Source organism: Miniopterus natalensis, chromosome 3, assembly GCF_054644295.1.
Source record: "Miniopterus natalensis isolate mMinNat1 chromosome 3, mMinNat1.hap1, whole genome shotgun sequence".
NCBI classification, from domain to species: domain Eukaryota; kingdom Metazoa; phylum Chordata; class Mammalia; order Chiroptera; family Miniopteridae; genus Miniopterus; species Miniopterus natalensis.
The window spans coordinates 83478016-83497250 of NC_142083.1; the positions used below are offsets into that span (position 1 = coordinate 83478016).

The 19235-nt window shown below is 45.2% G+C and overlaps 1 protein-coding gene across 2 annotated transcripts in view; it reads right to left on the reverse strand.

The window, feature by feature from the left end:
• Positions 1-2583: 2583 nt before the first annotated feature.
• BMERB1 (bMERB domain containing 1) overlaps positions 2584-19235 on the reverse strand; it is a 133136-nt gene continuing 116484 nt past the window's right edge. For both annotated transcript variants that reach the window (XM_087815645.1, XM_016196243.2), the window contains exons 3-6: positions 13849-13922; positions 7664-7778; positions 6307-6389; positions 2584-3833 (exon numbers count right to left, since the gene is read on the reverse strand). In XM_087815645.1, the coding sequence (XP_087671771.1) occupies positions 3721-3833; positions 6307-6389; positions 7664-7778; positions 13849-13922 (385 nt within the window). In that variant the 3' untranslated portion in view covers positions 2584-3720. The remainder of the gene's footprint in view (positions 3834-6306; positions 6390-7663; positions 7779-13848; positions 13923-19235) is intronic.

Genomic DNA, 19235 nt, shown 5'->3' on the forward strand with positions numbered 1-19235 from the left:
GTTGAAGAGGGAGCTAGAGATGAGAAAAACGTAAACAGTAAGAAGATGAACAAGTCTTAAGAAGGCCGTGAAGATGTAGAGAAGAGAAGGGGGTGGCTGCTAGGGAAGTTGGAATGGAGGGTTGTTTGTTTTTAATGGAGGAGATTTGTTTAAATGCTGATGGGAAGAAAAAGGACTGTTGAGGTTACAGGGGGTGGATGCTGTATGGTGATCCTACCACTAACTACCCATGCGACCTTGAGTAACTTCCTCATCTGCAAAGTGGAAGTAATAATAGGGTCTGCCTGTGGGCTGATGTGCGGAGCCAATGAGAAAATGTGGCTACATGGTTCAGTGCATAGCAAAAAGCTCTCAACGAATGTAACTCCTGTTATTATCCTTCCCTCCCCCTCCCCCAGCTTCCAAAAGAAGCAGGTGTGGGTGTTCCGGTCCCGAGGTCTGCAAGGTTTTCCAGCTTTGCAGGCAGCCCTAGTGATCTGGGAGCATCTTGAATTATTACTTTCTTCTTTCTTCTGCTCTCTGTAAAAGCCTAAATAAATGGTGGGGTTGTTTTTTTTAATAAAAAAAAAAATCAATAGGAATAGCAGAAACATAAGTTAGGTCCACCCCAGGGTTCCGCAGATTATCACAGGCATGATTTTTATGAGGGTTTCCATCTCCTTTGGCTTGTTAAATTAGTGACTGCTCTTTAATTGGTCTGAGGTCAGGCCTTCCACACCTCCATTTTCCACAGGCAAGGGAGAGTGGCAGGCCCTTTGCAGCCTGAGTTTTTATTGCAAGAGTGAAAATCATCTGTGTAGTAGGTTGAATAGTGTCCCCTCAAAATTCATGTCTACTTGCTGTGTCAGAATGCGACCTTATTGGAAATAGGGTCTTTGCAGAAGTAATTAAGGTAAGGATCAAGAGGAGATAATCCTGGATTTAGGGTGGGCCCTAAACCCAATGACTGGTGTCCTTATAAAAAGAGGAGAAGACACAGCCAGGCATACAGAGGAAAAGGCCATGTGAAGACAGAGGTAGAGATTGGAACAATGAAGATAAGGATTGCCAAGAGCCACCAGGAGCTGGAAAAGGCAAGGAAGGACTCTCCCCTAGAGCCTCAGAGGGAGCATGGCCCTGCTGACGCCTTGATTTCACACTCCTGGACTCCAGAACTGTGAGGATAAGTTTCTGTTGTTTGAAGGCAGCCTGGCTGAGGTAACATATTATGGCAGCCCTGGGAAACTCTTAAAGTCTGGCTTCATGGCAATGAAGAAGGACAGTGTTCGCTGAGGCCAGTGTGGTGGCCCTGGCAGTGGCCTTAGGGAGCCTCTTCAGTTTCAGGATGGCAGAAAGTGGTGTGCAGGCCAAAGCTGGGACTGCAGCAAAAATGCACCTGAGACAGAGAGGGAGGGGCTTGCTGTCCACTGGGCGGGGCCATCAGCCCAAGGCTCTGGATCCTCAGACAGATTCGTGTCAACTCCAAAGCTGCTGTGACTTGACATTCAGATTTACTTTTTGTTATTGTTGTTGTTAATCCTCACCTGAGGATATTTTTTCCATTGATTAATTTTAGAGAGAGTGGAAGGGAGGCAGGGAGGAGAGAGAGAGAAACATCGATGTGAGAGAGACACATCAATTGGTTGCCTCCTGCACACACCCCAACCAGGGCTGGGATCGAACCTGCAACCCAGGTATATGCCCTTGACTGGGAATCGAACCCGAAGCCCTTCCGTGCATGGGTCGACGCTCTAACCACTGAGCCCACACCACCCAGGACCAGAAAAAACAAGAATATTCTTTCATTGGCTGGTTTACTCACGTACCTCCGATTGCTGTAGTTTTTTATTTGCCCTTCTGAAGCTTGCCTGACCTAATGAGGCATGTTGTAGACGACAAGGAGTTTTTGTTTTGTTTTATTTTGTTTATCCCAGATACTAATGATGTACTAAAAAAGTCTTATCCCTCTGTTTCAGCTGAGTCTGACTTTCTAACTCAGTGCAAAGCACTTATGATTCCAGTGGGACCAGTGGTTCAGATTTACTTTTAATTTACAAATATATATATTTTTAAATGCACCCCATTGGTGGCCTAAAAACTTTACTTCTAGGAGTCTATCTTAAGGAAAAATCGGAAATTCAGATGAAGCTTTATCCCAGGATGTTTATCATAATATTATTTATAATGCGAAAAAAACAGAAACAGCCTAAATGTCCAATAGAAAGTAAACAGATAAATTATGGTATATCCAGAAGATTACTAAGCAGCCATTGTAAATATTTATGATGAGTGTTTAATGTTTACAAATAGCTTTTAATGATGTGGGAGAATGAGAGTGATATAATGCTAAGTGAGGGGAGAAAACTGGTTATAAAATGGTACATAGGATGTCAGTCATTAAAAACAAAAATTCATTAAAAAAACTGAAAGGAAATGCCCCAAAATGTCAGAGTGGTCTCTAGTTGGAGTAACTAAGGGAGCTAAAAAAAGAACCCCAAACCCCAAAGAGTTCTTTCGACTTTCTATAGTTTTAAAGTGACTTACTATACATACATGGATTACTTCCAAAGTCAAGAAAAAAGTAAAAACTTTAAAAGTGCTGTGTACGTGGTTTCCATTTTTATTTTCTTCGATGGATGATTGCACATCAGCAAATCTTGAGTTATGCTAACTACTTAGGCCGGTCACGACACACACGTACAGAGAGGTCACACGGGCTGTGCCGAGCTGGCTGTAGCATATGTACATCAAGTTACACAGGTGGAATTGTTAGGCTGGTTAGAATATACCACCAAATGATGGGACACGGTAGGGTCAGGCCGCCTCTCCCGCCTGCCACTGCTGTTTACAGAGGTCTGTGTGTTAGGCTGGTGAGCGGGGTCCTGCTGGCACTCCTTCAGGTGGCCCCTGGGATAGAGGAAGAGTGCCTGGGTTAGCACCTCCTCGGGGTCCCCTGCTTGTCTCCCCTTGCCTTGGTGTTGGAGCCTCCAGCATTCTGCTACCTCTTCCAAGCACTGGGCGTGTTCCAGCCCAGGCGCCATCCCCTCCGCTCCACATACCTGGGGTAGCCATTGCAAGGGAAGGAAGAACCAAGAGCAAATGGACATGCTCCTGGCATGACCCGTGCCCAGACATGGGAGGGGAAAAAGCAGGAGATGTGATCATGACACCACACACAAGCTCACTCTTTACAGATGGGCCCTCTGTGTCTCCAAGGTATGTAGGCTGTGTGGAGCCCTCCAGGGCACAGCCCCAGGGAAAGGAAAGACTGGGGACAGGAGCTGTGCCCCTTGGGGCAGGTCTGACAGCAGAGCTAGGAGGGTGGAGGGGGGATGTGTCCAACATGGTGCTAGCTTGTTGAAAGTCACAACTATACACACCTGGGGATCATGCCCCTCTCCCAAGTCATTCGCATGGTGGGTTAAATACAGCTAGATAGAGGTGGAGATATACTTTTTCAAGGACGGACCTTTCCTGGTGGTTGGATAAACAGTGAGACAGACTCCTGGGTTCGGCATGCTCTGGGGAGGGCCATGCTACGGTGAGGGACTCCCTATTGCTACACTCTGTACAGGGCGGCCGGGCCCGCCTGCTGCGCCCACGGCCCTTGGCGGCAGTCACAGGCTTGCCTTCAACCCCTTCCGCCTTTGAGAGCTCTTGGGCCCCGGTGAAATGGGGGCTATGAAGACAAGTGGATGGGAGGGGGAGTCCCCGTGGCCCCGGGGGCACCCCACATGAGGGCTACATGATATTGCACTGGGTGGCCCCACAGCAATCCTTGATGAGAGCCAGCCCAGTCTTGGCCACTGTGGGCTTGCTAGGTGGGGGCTCTGCTTTCTTCTCAGCTCGGGAGCCTGCAGCAAGGTAGGAGCACAGAGAAAGAGAGGGAAGAAGAGAGAGAGAGAGAAGTGAGGTAAGGAGAGCCCTGACCATCTGCAGCCCCAGACCCATCCCAACCCCTGGCCAAACCTTGCTTCACCTCCACAGGTCAGGTGATATGGAGAACTGGCATGCATTGTATATGGTCACACTGACTGTTCCCACTTCCCTGTGGGTTAACTGGCTTTCAGTCCTCAGCTTCCAGTCACAGCTTTTAAACCTTATTCTATTCAGTGCTCCCTGCCATGGTATCTGCCAAGCCTATCACAGGGTCTGGCATTCAAGAAGTATTTGGTGAACGAAAAAATGGGAATTTTGTTCAAGTAACTTCAGTCTGAGGGCTCATGTCTTTTTATTTCTGGAAAACACTCATTCATTAGCCTTTCAGATACCTCCACCACTCACTCTCTGTTATCTCTTCTTTTGTAATGTCTATTAGATGTAACTTGGACCTTCTTATTCTATCTTCCATGTTTCATTGCTTCTCTCATATTTTTCATATTTTTGTCTTTGTGCTGCATTCTGGGTAATTTTCTCAGCTCTGTCTTCCAATTTATGAATCTTCCCATCAAATGTATCTCTGTATTTAATCCATGGAGTTTTTACTTCAGTAACCATAATTTTTTATAAAACTAAGCATTTGTAAATCTACTTATTCTTTTTTCATAGCATCCTCCTCTTTCATTTTTGTGTTGTATCCTTCTCTTATCTCTTTAATAATTTTAAATATACTTATTGTCTCCTTTAGATAGTCTGTTATTTCTAGTTCTTGGGAGAATAGGCATTCTTTTTCCTTCGTTGCTTCTATGGACTCCTCTCAGGGTGGTTTAATTCTTCATTGATTTTACATTTTTATTGAGAGTTTATCTTAATGGGGGTTGTTTATTTGTGAACTGTGTATTATAGAATGCTAAAGAGTCCCTACTGCAATTTTGCATTTGTGGGGTCACAGAGATTTCACTGGTTTTAGATCATTTTTAATTTTTCCACTTGGGTTTCCAGCACTAGTTAAGTAGTGTAAATTTGGACCCCACACTTGGCCCCTTGAATGTGGTACAGGCTTGGTGTTTTGATTTCTTGTCAGAATTCTTTTTCTATCCATAATCCTAAACGGAAGGCAAATTTCCTTACTCCTCCACAGCGTTAGGTGGAATTTTTCTAATTTCTATTTCATAGAAGAGACAGTCCATTGAGGATGATGGATTTACACAGGGACCAAGGATCATGTACCTTGTAATTTTAGGGGCTTGCAGAAGGGACCATGGCTCTTCTCTATCTTTATTCCCCCACAGTGTACAACTGTGTTTTCATGGGATGTTAATGGATAACCAAGGAAAACTGGGTTTGCAACTGTAGTCAACAGTGGCAGCTTTGGGGCTGTGTCTTCCTAGCAAGATTTCTATCCCCTTTAACTCTGATACTTCATGTCCCTGTGATTACAGGAGTGGGCATGTGACACAGATCTGGCCAATCACAGTATCTCAGCCTCTTGATAACAGTAATAGGCCTAGGAGGTGGTAACATAATCCAAGAAAGGCCAATTAGAATATTTCCCTGAGACTGATATATTTAGATACCAGGAGAGAAAATATGTGGTGTTGCCTTGATACTGGTAAGTTATGGATCTGGAGTTCTTGCCCCACAGAGAAGACCTGTATAGTTGGAGAAAAATGGAGCTAACATACAAAGAGGGGTGCTGGTGAGAAATGGAAGAAAAGCAAGGGTTCTAACAGTGTCCAGTCCCTGAAGCCCTGGTTCTTGTTGCTCTTCTTCCAAATCCTTTTTTGCTCGGGACAATTTGAATTAGACATCCATTTCTTATAACTGATAGCAACCTCACTAGATCAACAAAGAGAAGACAGTTTCTTGACAGCAGACCCTATTATCAGTTTAATATGCTAATGAATATTAGGACCCTCCATATAGAGAGAGTCAAATATGCTGCATTTCCCAAACTTACTTCACACAAAACCCTTTATGCTGAGTATCTTGTGAGGCTAATATTCTGAGAAGCATAATTCTGGCTCCACTGCCTCAGAAATTCCAACTCCAAGAGGCGAGAGCTCCCTGAGCCTCAGTTCCCACCTTCTGGCCTCAGCGAATACCCAGCTTCTCCTAGGAAACGTACCAAACTGGGTGGGTAGAGAATGGCAGCTGCTGCCAGACTGGCTACATCATTTGCAGAACCCAGTGCAGAACAAAAATGCAGGGCCCCTTGTTCCAAAATTATTAAAAATTTGAAGACAGCAATAGCTGAGCACTGATACCATCACAGAACCCTCCTAGGCATGGGGCCCTGGGCAACTACACAGGCTGCCCCTGCCCGCCATCATCCTGGCACAAGTTTGATCTCTAATAGGTATTTTGTTGTGCCTTCTCTGGACCCCGGGCCGCTTTTAAATTTCCTTTTCTCTTGGATGGGAGGAGTAGAATAATGTATGCACTCACTGGCTGGAGATCTGGTTACTTTGTCTAGAGGTTTTAACTTGATTCTCAGGAAATCGGCCATTTCCTTGTCTTCTTCTTGCTCCCTGCGAAGACAGATGTGTAAAGACAAGAGGAAAGTAGAGTAAGCAAGGACAGCATCAAGGAACCGATGAAATGAGGCAAGAGGTTCAGTGTGTGGGACCATGTAACAGGCTTTGTGGTTGGTGCATGTATGTTCTTGTGTGCTATGGATGGATGGATGGATGGTACATGTATGTTGCTGTGTGTTATGTGTGGGTGGTACCTGTGTGTTTTGTTACGTGGTGTGGGTATGTTTTCTATGTTCTGTGTGTACGGTATTTGTATGCTGTGTTTGATGAACCTGCTCTGAAGCAGACACATATCAACAATGGAGTAAATGCCTACCCAGAGAGTGGGTGAGACCCAGGGCAGAGGCAAGGACATTACAGGACCCAGTCTCCCTGCCAGGCGTTCAGCGTGCTGGGCAGCACCTCTCCTGACCCTATATCTTAACTCACCCTAGACACCCGTGCTTCTACAAGATGCAAGGCAGGTCTCAGAGGGCAAGTCACCTCAGCTCTTCCAAGGGTCACCAGGAGCAAAGACAGTGGGCCACACCTGGCTGAGCTAGGCAAAGTGCATCCTGGGGCCTTGGATGACCCAGGAGGACCACAGAACATAAAGAGGAAGTCGCCCTTTGGGTTTGAAGAGGCCCTGTGAGCCCCTTTCCTTGTGGATGGCTCCAAAGGCTTTGCTCCAGGACAAAAATATTCAAGAATAACATTCACGTTTCCTGAGCCCAGCCTCCTCTAGAGCCTTCAGGTGCACCGTGGCTCCAGGGCCCATGGTTGTCCAGATCCAGGTGGTGAGTGCGTCTGCAGATAGGAGGTGCATCAGAACCACCAATGAGAGGGGAAAGAAAAGAACAAGGCTGAGAAGTGGACAGGGCAGACAAGGAAGCAAGTCAGTACAGGGGGCAGAGTTTCTGTAGAAATGAACAGAAGCTTCTAGAAGATGCTTTGATGAGTTGAAAGTTCAGTGAAGAGAATGTGTAGAAAGCACCCCTGTGTGTTATGTGATGTAACTTCTCCCTGCTCACTTCCTCAAATGACATTCAGTTAAGACCCACAGGCCTTTTGCAAGGCTTTCTGGAGCTGGATTTGAGTTTCTCTTGAATGTGAAATGGGTTCTCAGGCCAGAAGGCTGGAGTTCATTTGGATCCAGTGTTTGGGGACAGTTTGGCGAGGCCATGCCTGTTAGGGAAAGCTGTGAGTCTCAGGAGCAGATGATGGATTTGAAAGGAAGCTGAGGGCTGTGCTCCAACAGCCTGGTACATGGGGACACACTGCCCACTCACCTTAGCCGCTCGACCTCTGCATCATCCACCAGGAAGTCTCTCTTCTGCACCAGTCTGTGGATCTTCTGGATTAGCTCATCCTCTCTCTGCTTCTGCAGCTTGGTTTTTTCTTTTTCTGGGAAGGAGAAAACACCAGCAAAGAAATAATTGAGTGAAACTGTTGAAAGAACTTGAGTCTGAGGGGCCAAGGTTGGAATACTGGCTCTACCTTTTCACCAGCTGGGTGAACTTGGGGAAGCAACTTGAGCTTCAGTTTCTTCCTTTGTAAAATACACCCAGGGAGGCTTACACGCAGTGACGTTAGTAAATGGCTTAGCACAGAGCTCAGATGTGGTGAGCACTGTGTAACTGGTAATAAAGCAGCAAGGGGTCCTGCTGAAGAAGGCAGAGGGTGAGAAGGGCTGGGTGGGGGTGCTGGGAGGGAAATACTCCATAGCGAGGGCAAACCAGTCTGTTAGATGAAAAGCTCCCATGTTGATGGCACGAGTCTTATCCCAAGTACCCAGGGCTAGAATACCAAAGAGAAAACAAAAGAACCAGGGCTGGAAATGAGGACTGAGGAAACTAGGAGGGCAGCTCCCTCTGCTCAGACCCCTTCAGAAGATAAAAAGCATGGGGCAGCTCACCCATCTGCCTGTCTAGGACTGGTATTGACAATTTTCTCTAGGTTTAGAGACAGAATCAAAGGCGAAGAGAATATAATATTTGGATAAGAGAGAAAATCTACTTCTGTTAAGCAGAAGGGGAAGTGAGGAAGGGGTGGAATTTGTAGCAGTCCCGGATTCCTGGCCATTGCTACATTGACAGTGGTAGCATCAGTTCTCCCAGGCTGGGTCCTGTGGGCTGAATTCCCCACAAATCACTCTTCAGCATCGCAGAGGGCCTCCCAGCCCTCAGCAGGTAAATTCACACAGTGCCCACAGACTCACCAGAGTACCCTGCTCACTCAGCTCTCTCAGGGGGTCCGTAATGACTTCCAAGGAAATGATAATCTCCCTCCCCAAGTTAGTCACCCTGTTTTCTATCTCTTTCTAGTTCAGGCATCCTCAGCCTCCCAGGTACTCATCTGCAGCCCTCTACTCATGCAGCACCTCCCGGGAACTCAGGGGAGAAGCCACCTACTCAAAGTGGTCTGTGCCAGCTTACAAACCAGTTACTTACACAAGTATCCATGCCACCCACCAGTGTAGCTGACCTGCCTGTCTGTGTCACAGAACTTTCCTGCCAGTATCTCCTACCTGCCTGCAGGTACCACCCACCTGCTTCCAGGCACCTGCCTCCAGGCCCCACCCACCTGCTCACTGGCATCACCTACCTGCCTAGAGGCCCCCCTCACCTACCTATAGGCACTGCCACTTGATTAATAATATGACCCTTTTCTTGCCAGCATCACCCGCTTATTTGCCAATGAGGACCACCAGCTTACCAATTGTACCCACTGCTTGCTGGCATCACACAGTTGATTCCTAACATCTCCATGTGCTTGCCCACATGACTCTCCAACTTGCTTCTCACCTCCACCAGCACACCTTGTTAGTCCAGGCCACCATCACCTCTCCCTGGGCCATGCTGTGGCCTCCTAACCGGTCTCCCTGGCCTGTAGCCCCTATCACAACTGTGAGCTCTCCCTGTAGAACAAGATGGTCCTTGCTTGACACCCAAGCTCCCACCCCTGCCAGCTGTGTGACTCAGCACAAATGATTAGATGCCCCCCAGGTTAACTATTTACTAAACCAGGTACAAAAGAAACAAATGCTTATTTAATGAAGGAAAAGCAAATCATACAGCATAAACATGTAAATGGTAAGTGCTTAGTAAATTGAAAGCTATTATATTTATATTCTCATGAGCTTTCTGTTTTTATTTAATCTACATTTCTCAACCTTGACACTGTTGATATTTGTGCTGGATAATTTTTTATTATGGGGGTTGTCCTGTGCATTATAGGATATTCTGCAGCACCCCTGGCCTCCACCCACTCACGCCAGAAGCACTTCCTCCCCCAGCTGTAACAACCAAAAATGTCAGTGGATTGCCCAATGTCCCCTGGGGGGCAAGATTGCTCCTGATTGAGAATCACTAGTCTAAACCTTTGAGATACTATTTCTATGTCCAAGGGGAAGATGACATGGCCTCTGTAGCCAGCTCTAAGGCAGCAGTGGTGATAGTGGGGGGGTGGGGGGGGGAACATCTTGGCTTGTCCTTGAGAAGCCCTCAAGGCAAGGAGAGTCCCAGGTGTTCCTTCCTATCGGGAGCTGGTAAATTATTTTCTGACCTTGGCTGGCAAAACATGATTTTCTTAGCCATTCAGTGCTCTCTCTCCTTAATACTTTTATTGATGGGGTGCCTGCAGCAACATTTCCCCCCCTAAATTCAGCTAAATCCACCCAGAAGCCTGGCACTGGTCCAGGGAGTACACAGAAGACTCTCAAGGAGGAGTTGGAGGGGAGGTAGGGCAGGGAGAAGGAGAGTCAAAATGCAGCAGAGAAAAGAAAACGTTAACACCTTGCTGACCGGGCACGAGTGTACTCCTATTTCCATGTCCACACGCTGCTGACTGGTCATGAGATAACTCATGTCTGCACTTACATTAATTTAAGTAATTTTAAACACCTTGCTGACTGGTCACGACTGAAAAGTAGCCGGTTGCAATGGGCAAGTTCTGGCTCAAGATATTGGGTTAGCAAGGTTAATATTTGAATTTCCACACAAAAGTGATTGGGACAACGCAATTTCCTGGGGAATCCATGCAACTGGCGTTAGGGAGCTGGGCTCTGTTGCTAACTGGCCCTATGACCTTGTGTGGCCTGTTTCTTGGCATTTTGGGAGGAACACATTCTTCATACAGAACTACCCCCATCCTACAAGTTTTAGCATCCCTGGCCTCTGACTACTGAGTATCAGCACTAATCTCTTCTTTAAACTTTTGGTGTTTGCTTCATTGTGGATTTTTTTTTTTTTGCATGAATTTTGACATTTTAATATTGCATTAAAATATTATTTATCCTGATTACTGAAAATGCTGTGCTCCAGCTGAACGCTTTGTTTGCCTCACCCCAGTCCTGGTCCTGGTTAGTCATGCACCCCAGTGACTGTGTCAACTAAAGACCCCCCTTCCCACTCACACCCATTTCCACACGTTCTCCAGAGACTGTCACAGCCCCAAATGGAAGTGCCTGAGGTGGCCTTGGCTGACCCGGTGGCCACACATTCATGTCTCCTTTGCCTTGGTGGCTCCCACATGTCCCTCTGAGCCAGCAGTGGGCTCTGGGAATTCTTCCCCCCAAGATGGAGATGCCAACCCATGTTGGGCCCATTAGAGTCTCCTGGGAAGTTTAAACTTGGGACACAGAAGCCCCAAGAATTGGGCTCTTGTGTGGGAAGATCATGGAGAAGAGATGGAGTAGATTTGCTTGGCTCATATGCTAGAGCAAGAAAATGGAACATGTACCCAAGTGAGAGAGAGAAGGAGAGAAGGGGAGAGAGGGGAAGGGGAGAGAAGGAGAGAGAGATCCAAAGAACATTCCAACAACTTTTCTGGTTCCAGACCCTTGTAGGGATGGGCAGAGCTTCATGCCTGTATTGGAATAAACAGTATTACTCCCACCTCCCCAAATTTCATGTCTACCCTCTTTGGAAATAGGATCTTTGCAGATGTTATTGGTTAAGATGAAGTCATACTTGTTAGGGTGGGCGCTTAATCCAATAGCTGGTGTCCTTAAAAGAAGAGATGGCACAGAGACATACAAAGAAAAGAAGTCCATGACGACAGAGGCAGAGATTGGAGTGAGACATCTACAAGCCAAGGAACCTAAGGATTGACAGGAGCCCCAGAAGTGAGAAGAGGCAAGGAAGGATTCTCTTCTAGAGGCCAACACTTTGATTTAGGACTTCTGGCCTCCAGAACTGTGAAAGAATCAATTTCTGTTGTTTGAAACCACTAAGTTTGCCAGAATTGGTTATGGCAGCCCAAGGAAACTAACACTATGCCCTGGAGCTCAGAAGTCTCCACTGTCCTTCCAGTAATTGCCCATTTTTGTTTTGTGCTTACATCAACTTGGATGGGTTTTATACCTTTCAACAGTACTACTGTGGGAGGGGGGAGGGGGAGACCGGGGGGATGTAAAATGAGAAAGTTGAACTGGCCTGGCGGCTCTCAACCCTGGCTGCTCATCACAATCATGAGAAGGTTTTCAGAATGACCAATGCCAGAGCCCCACACAAATCGTATCAGAATTTCAAGTGGGTGTGTCTGGATTAAAATATTTTCCCTCATTCTTTTACTGTTTTATGTTTGACATTTTACTTTCTGTGGTGATAGTCTTATTGAGATATAAGTCACATGCCATACAGAGTGCTATTCAGTTATGCGACCATCACCACAATTAATTTTAGAACATTTTAATCACCTCCAAAAAAATCTCTGTACCCATTAGCTGTCACCCCCTTTTAGTTAGAACTGTCCACTCGCTTGTATATTCCTAGGGCCTACCTGCACAGGGCCTGGCACCTAGTATGGGCTCATTAAAGCAATTACATCTGAAAGTTCTGCTATGATTACACACACTAACGTGAGAACAAAAATGTGTTGAGCGCTCCTACACCTTGCATTTGTGATCCCATGTTATATCGTGGCACAGTCACAATCACCATTATTTTACAAACAAGGAATTTAAGGCTCAGAGAAATTAAGCTGCTCCACGAAGATCATCTAGCTGGTCATCCTGGATTCAAACCCAGATCACTGGACTCTATAAAGTAGCAGTTCTTAAGCAGGGGGGAATTTGTCCAGCCTACCCCCACCATAGGCCAGGAGATATTTGGCAACATCTGGAGGCATTTTGGGTTGTCACAACTGGGAGAGGGGAATGCTACTGACATGTAGTGGGTAGAGGCCAGGGATGCTACTAAATTCTACAACACACAAGACAGGCCCCTGTCCCAGCAGATAATTACCCATCCCCAAGTGTCCCTAATGCTGAGGCATTTAGAATAATGCCCTGTCCTAAAGTGCATTGTGTTGCACTTCTAGCTCAATAAGAGGCATCCACTGGATGTCAGGACGTCTCTTCCTACTAACCTGTGAGCTCCTTAAAGTAGGGAATCATTTTCTGTACATCACCACATGCCTAGCACCTGGCAGCAATGCAGCCTCTTGAGACATACTAACTGATCTGATAGAATGGCAAAAACATTCAAGTAAATGACAATGGGGGGTGCTTATCTGGCCTGTGCTGCTCCTTGCCAAAGCCAAGGCAAGGTTCTTGAGATAAAGTTTGTGTTTATCCCTTCAATAAACCTTCCTCTTAGCACCTACCAGGCCCTCATGCTTGCCTCAAGGAGCATGGAGTCTACAGAGAGATGTATTTGAGACAACAGGCAATTATTTGATAAGTATTTTGATAAAAGTAACCCCTGGAGGACACCTAACCCTGCCTGGATGGGCAGGGAAGGCTTTCCTGAGAGAAAGGGCCAAATAAGCTGTGACCTGAAGGATGAGTAGAAATTTGTTTGGTTAATAATAATAAATAATAATGGAAATAATTTACTAAGCACTAACTATAGGATGGGAACTATGCTAAAAACTTTACATGGTTTTTTTCCCTTTGTCAATTCCACAGCAACCCTATGGGGCAGATAACCACTATTGTCCCAGTTTACAGAAGAAGAAATTGAGTTTTAATAAAGTAACTTAACTTGCCCAAGGTCATGTCATTAATAAGTGACAGGTCTAGGTTTGACTCCAAAGTCAGCTTGTAGCCACCATACTCTTCCTGTTCCCAAGCAGGATAATAATAGTGATAATTGCTAATACTTACTGGACTCTTACTTTGGAACCAGGTATCAAGCTAAGCACTAGGCTTGCATTGCTTCATTTATCACAAAGAGATTTACACCCAGTGATTTAGGTGCTGCTATTACTATTACCACCCCATTTTCAGAGGAGGAGAAATTGAGCTTCAGAGAGATAAAGTGACTTGCCCAAGATCAAGGGGGTGGCCAGAAATAGGCCTTGGACCCGGGTCTCCCTGACACAGAGCTGTGTTTGAATCACACGACTGGGGAGCATTGCATTGCAAGAATGAGATCATGCAAGGAGAGCAGATGAACACAGTCTTCCAGCCCTAGGGAGTACAGATGGGGTAGGCCGGGGGTTCTGAGCAGCTGGAGTCCCAAATGGTTACCTGGGATGGCCACCAAGTTCTGCAGCTCCTGCTTCAGGTCCATGATGTCATTGCACAGCTGAATGTCATCCATCCTGGGGAAACAGGACACTGCATGTCAGCAGGTTACATGGGAAAACATTCTACACCCCAAGCACCTCTCCAACAAAGAGAATTTGTGGGAGGGGGTGGCCTTTGTAAAGGCCACACGTGCTCTTTATAGAAGTTTTCCCCAAAAAGAAGAAAAACAAAGGTTGCCCGTTATCTCACTACTTAGAAATGATCAGTGACTATTAATAACATCTTGATAGTGTTCCTCCCAGTCTTCATGCGTGTAGCTTTTGTTTGCTTGTATGAGCAAGCCCAGGTGGCAGGTTCAGTGTACTCTTTTAACTGCTTGTTGCTAAAATTTTTAAACATTACAGAAATTCACAGCACAGAGAAAATCTTGCTCTATCCTTTAGAGATAACTATTTTCAACAGTTCAGTATATACTCCAGATTTTAAAAAATGTTTATGTTTATACTATCATATATCATTGTTATTATACAAAAACATTTTACAATTATTTTTAACTTAATGATATATCTTGGGCATATTTCCACATCAGTACATGCAAATCTTCTCATTTGTAGTGGCTGTATACTATTTCATTGTGTTGATATACAATGATTTATTTAACTATTCCCATATTTGTAGACATCTGGGTTGTTTCCTGACACATTTCTAGGACAAATTCCTAGAAAAATAAATTCCTAGAAGTGTAATCACTGGGTCAAGTAACATGAACACATGCATTTTAATAGCAATTTTCAAATTTTCCACCAACAGTGTGAAAGGGTGTTCACTCCCATAATCTCAGTAATCGGGTTGCACATACAATTTTGCGTTATATAGTATAATTGTGTGTGTGTGTGTTACAATGTTAATTCATCTTACTGTAAACAATATTTGTAATGGCTGCCTGGAATTTCACCAAGTAGATTTATCAGGTCTGTTTTCATTATGCCTGTATCTTAATTACTTAGGTGGGTTTTTCAGGTTGTTTGTGCTATTTTAGCCACTGTAGGATGAACATGGATTCACATAGGCTTCTTCTGCAAGTTGGATTATTTGGTGTGGGAGCTATAGGATCTCAGAAGTGGAACGACTGAGCACAAAGGGCTTGGCATGCCTATGGCTGTTAGGACATATTACCAAATTGCTTCCCCCTGAGGAAGGTGGGGGAGTGTATGTCTTCATTCTGCACATCTTTATTGAGCATTTACTGTGTCTGCCACTGGCATAGGCTCCAAGGATACAGTAGCCTCTCCTGCCCTCATGAGCTGAAATTTAGGCAGAGGAGACAGTGAGTAAACACAAATACAACAGAACACCAGATGTTATGAAGAATAAAGCAAGACAGGGGAAGGTGTTGGCCAGTTTGGACAGAGCATCCTACTGTCCCAGGAAGAGACAGAGGGAAGCATTCATATTCTCAAAGGGCTCCACTGTGTCCACACAGTATATGAGGGTGGGGCCAGGACTAGAAATCAACTCATCTGAGTCCACTGATCTCCCTCTTTCCACAGTGTCTTGGCCAAGAACCTGGTCCGTTGCCTCCACCAAAAAGTGTAATCCACAGACCAGCTCGGGGTCCCCTGCCCTTTGCAGGGGAGATCCCCATGTTACCCATTTTAATCCCAGCACCCCAGCTTTCAGAACAAGAGACAGGGGCATCTTACTTCAGTCTGTGTCTCTGGTTGCCAGAGGCACTCCAATCATTCGTTAAGCCCTGTCCTGGAATGTCCTAACAGGTGGCAGCTGCCTCGAATGAGCTTGGGGAGTTGCCAGAAGGGTACAAACTGTTCCCATGTGTTCCTATCAGTGATTATTCAACTGGTAGAACTCTCAGACCCTTTTCCACAACTACTACAAGGACAATTTTGGTCCTCAGGGACATCTGACAATGTCTGGAGACATATTTGGTTGTTACAAGTGGGTGTGGGGGGTAGTGCTCCTGGCATCTAGTAGGTAGAGGCCAGGGATGCTGCTCAGCACCCTACAATGTGCAGAACAGCCTCCTCAATAGAGAATTATCCGATCCAAAATGTCAATCATGCTAAAGCTGAGAAATCTAGGGTTGTAGCCATGGAATTGACACAGGCCCTAATTGATCACTTCTGAGAGATGAGAGAAGAAACAAAAGAGAGACAGGTAATGGTTAGAAGCAAGAGTGCTGACACCAAACAGCTCTAGTTCAAAGGGGCTGTGTGCCAGTGATTTAACTTCTCTGAGTCTCTTTTCTCATCTTTAAAATAGGAATTTTAATAGTACTTCTTAGGATTAGTATGCATGTCAAGCACTGGGATATACATAGTAAAATGCTTGAAAAGTGGTATCTATTATTATTATTAGCTGTTAGAAAGAAACGGGGGGGGGGAAGAGAGAAAATGTTGCTGGACAAGCAGTTTATTTGACAAACAGAGGTAACATGTTCAACCTTAAACAATACCTTGATTGATTATATTTCTCCATAAAAGTTTTAAAATAGCATTCTTATCTGATCATAGAACAGATCCTTGATCACTGTAGATATTTTGGGAAATACAAACAAGTATGAAGAAGGAGCCTAAAATTATGCATAACCTTGATCACGTGCATGCAGAGGTCACAGTTCACTCCAAGTGTTTGTGTGTGAACAAACAAAAAGATTTCAAACCAATTTTTTTCGTACATGTAGCCCACATGTGGCAGACTTGCCATGGGTGGCCTCAGTCCTCACCCTTTGTCCATCTCAAAATTGCACTCAGCCTGATTTTGAGTCTTCCCAAACACATCCAAATCTGCCACACATGAACAAGTACAGTGGGGTCCTGAAGTTCTCACAGGGAGGCATGCTGCAGAACTCCATAAAACTCCTATTAGACAGCACTGTGGTTTTCCTCGTTTCCCTCTTGCCGTCAGCTTCCCATCTCTTTTCTTTCTCTATCTTTCTCTTCCAAATGCCTCGCAGTCAAAGGAGGGTCCTCAGATCCCAAACAATTCAGCTTTGGTCTTCAACTTACAAGCCCCAGTTGGCAAAAGCAAAAAAGCAAAGCCTAGTGGTACCTGAACATTCCCCCAGGAAAGGAAACTCTCTCTCAAAATAAAGTTAAGCAACGTGCCCAAAGTCTCACACTGGTAAGTGGATGTTGGGATTTAGCCCACCCACATTTGTGCTGTTGACCACTTCACCACGGTGTCTCCTCTCCCTGTGGCTGTATGAGTTGCCACTAACATGGCTGGTTGCCCACAGAACTGACCCTCCTCCTCCCTCTTCCTCCCAAAGCCCTGACGTGTTTAGGCAGCAATGTCTCCAGGCCCTGATGGAAGCCAGGAATCTTAGTCTGCTCAGGCTGCTATAACAAAAATACCATAGATAGGGTGGCTAAACAGCAAACAGTGATATCTCAGATTTGAAGGGCTGGGAAGTCCAAGATCAAGGTGTCAGCTGATTTGGTTTCTGGTGAGGACTCTCTTCCTGATTTGCAGATAATCACCTTCTTGCTATATCCTCACACGGTGGAGAACGAGATGTCTCTTGTATCTCTCCTATAAAGGCACTAATCTCATTCATAAGGGCTTTAACCTCATGACCTATCACCTCTCAAAAGCCCCACTTCTGCCCTGGCCAGGTGGCTCATTTGGTAGGAGTCTTATCCCATACACAAAAAGATTGCAGGTTCAATTCCCAGCCAGGGCAAATACCAAGGTTGCAGGTTCAAGCCCAGGTCGGGGGGAGGCAACAGATCACAACCAATCGATGTTTCCCTCTCTCTCTCTCCCCCCACCCAGCCCTCTCTCTAAACATATCCTCAGCTTAGGATTTTTAAAAAAGCCCCACTTCCTAATACCATCCCATTGGAGATTAGGGCTTCAACATATGAATGTGGCGGGAGAGGGGCACATTTAGTATATAGCACCATTCATGGCAATCCCATTTGCCTTTACTGGACACCCACTCTTGCAGGCTCCCTTGCAGGCAGAGGTAGCCATGAGACCCACTTTGGGTCAACAAGATGTAAAAGGAAATCTGCTAGGGGAGCCTCTGGGAAAGACGATCAGCGTCTTAGGTGCTACCCCTCCTCCCTCACAGTCCTGAAGCTGCTGCAGCCACCGCTGAGGCTGGCATAGGGGAACTGAGGAAAGAGCTGCTTCCTTGATGACATCCTTGTGCCACCCTGCTGACGCTTGGGCTGCCTGCATCTGGACTTCTCAAGTGAATATTAAATGTCCTTGTGATTTAAGTAGAGTGACCAACTGTCTTGGTTTGCCTGGGACTATCTCAGTTTTAGCATTGACAGTCCTATGTCCTGGAAAACCCCCGAGGCCCAGGCAAGCTGGAACAGTTGGCCACCCAAGATTTAAGATACTACTAATCATTCCTTGCAGTGTTGTTTACAGTAGCCAAGATATGGAAGCAACCTAAGTGCCCATCAATAGATGAGTAGATAAAAATGCTGTGCTACATATATACAATGCAATATTACTTGGCCATAAAAAGAATGAAATCTTACCATTTGCGACAGCATGGATAGGCCCAGGGAATATTACGCTAAGTGAAATAAGTCAGTCAGAGAAAGACAAATACCATATTTCACTTATATGTGGAATCTAAAGAACAATATAAACAAACAAACAAAACAGAAATAGACTCATAGATACAGAGAATGGGCTGATGGTTGCCAGGGAGTTGGGTTGGGGGACTGGATGCAAAAGGTGAAGGGATTAAGAAGTATAGAATGATAGTTACAAAATATTCATGGAGATGTAAAGTACAGCATAGGAATATAGTCAATAATATTGTAATAACTATGTATGGTGCCAGGTGGGTACTGAAAATATGGGGGAATATTTTATAAATTATATGATTGTCTAACCACTATGCTGTGCACCTGAAACTAATATTGAATGTAAACTGTAATTTAAAAAAATTTTTAAGACACTATTTAAAAATATAGTTCTGTTACTTGCAGCTGAAGACTTTTTCACTATACATGTATGTGGACATGTGCATTTTTAGTAAAATATCAAAACATACATACATATGCCCTGCTCATTGTGAGCATTACATTGTGACAACTTTCCAATGCTATTAAATAATATTGTTCATAAAACACTGAAATAGTCCATGCGAAGCACTTTGAAGCTTGGTTGGAACTCTGAATAAGACACATTAATCGTTCTCTGCACGATTAATGTTCTCTGACGCCAGCTTGTTCCACAGAGAGAGATGTCATCTCCAAGAAGCTGATTAATGCAGGGAGGAAAAGAAAGCAGCCTGTGTCATTCGCATTTCAGCCTTTCACGCTGGGACAATGAAGAAAGTTTGTCATTTGACCAGCTTTGGGAGAGGAGAGGTGATCAGGCTCGGTCAGAAAATCAGT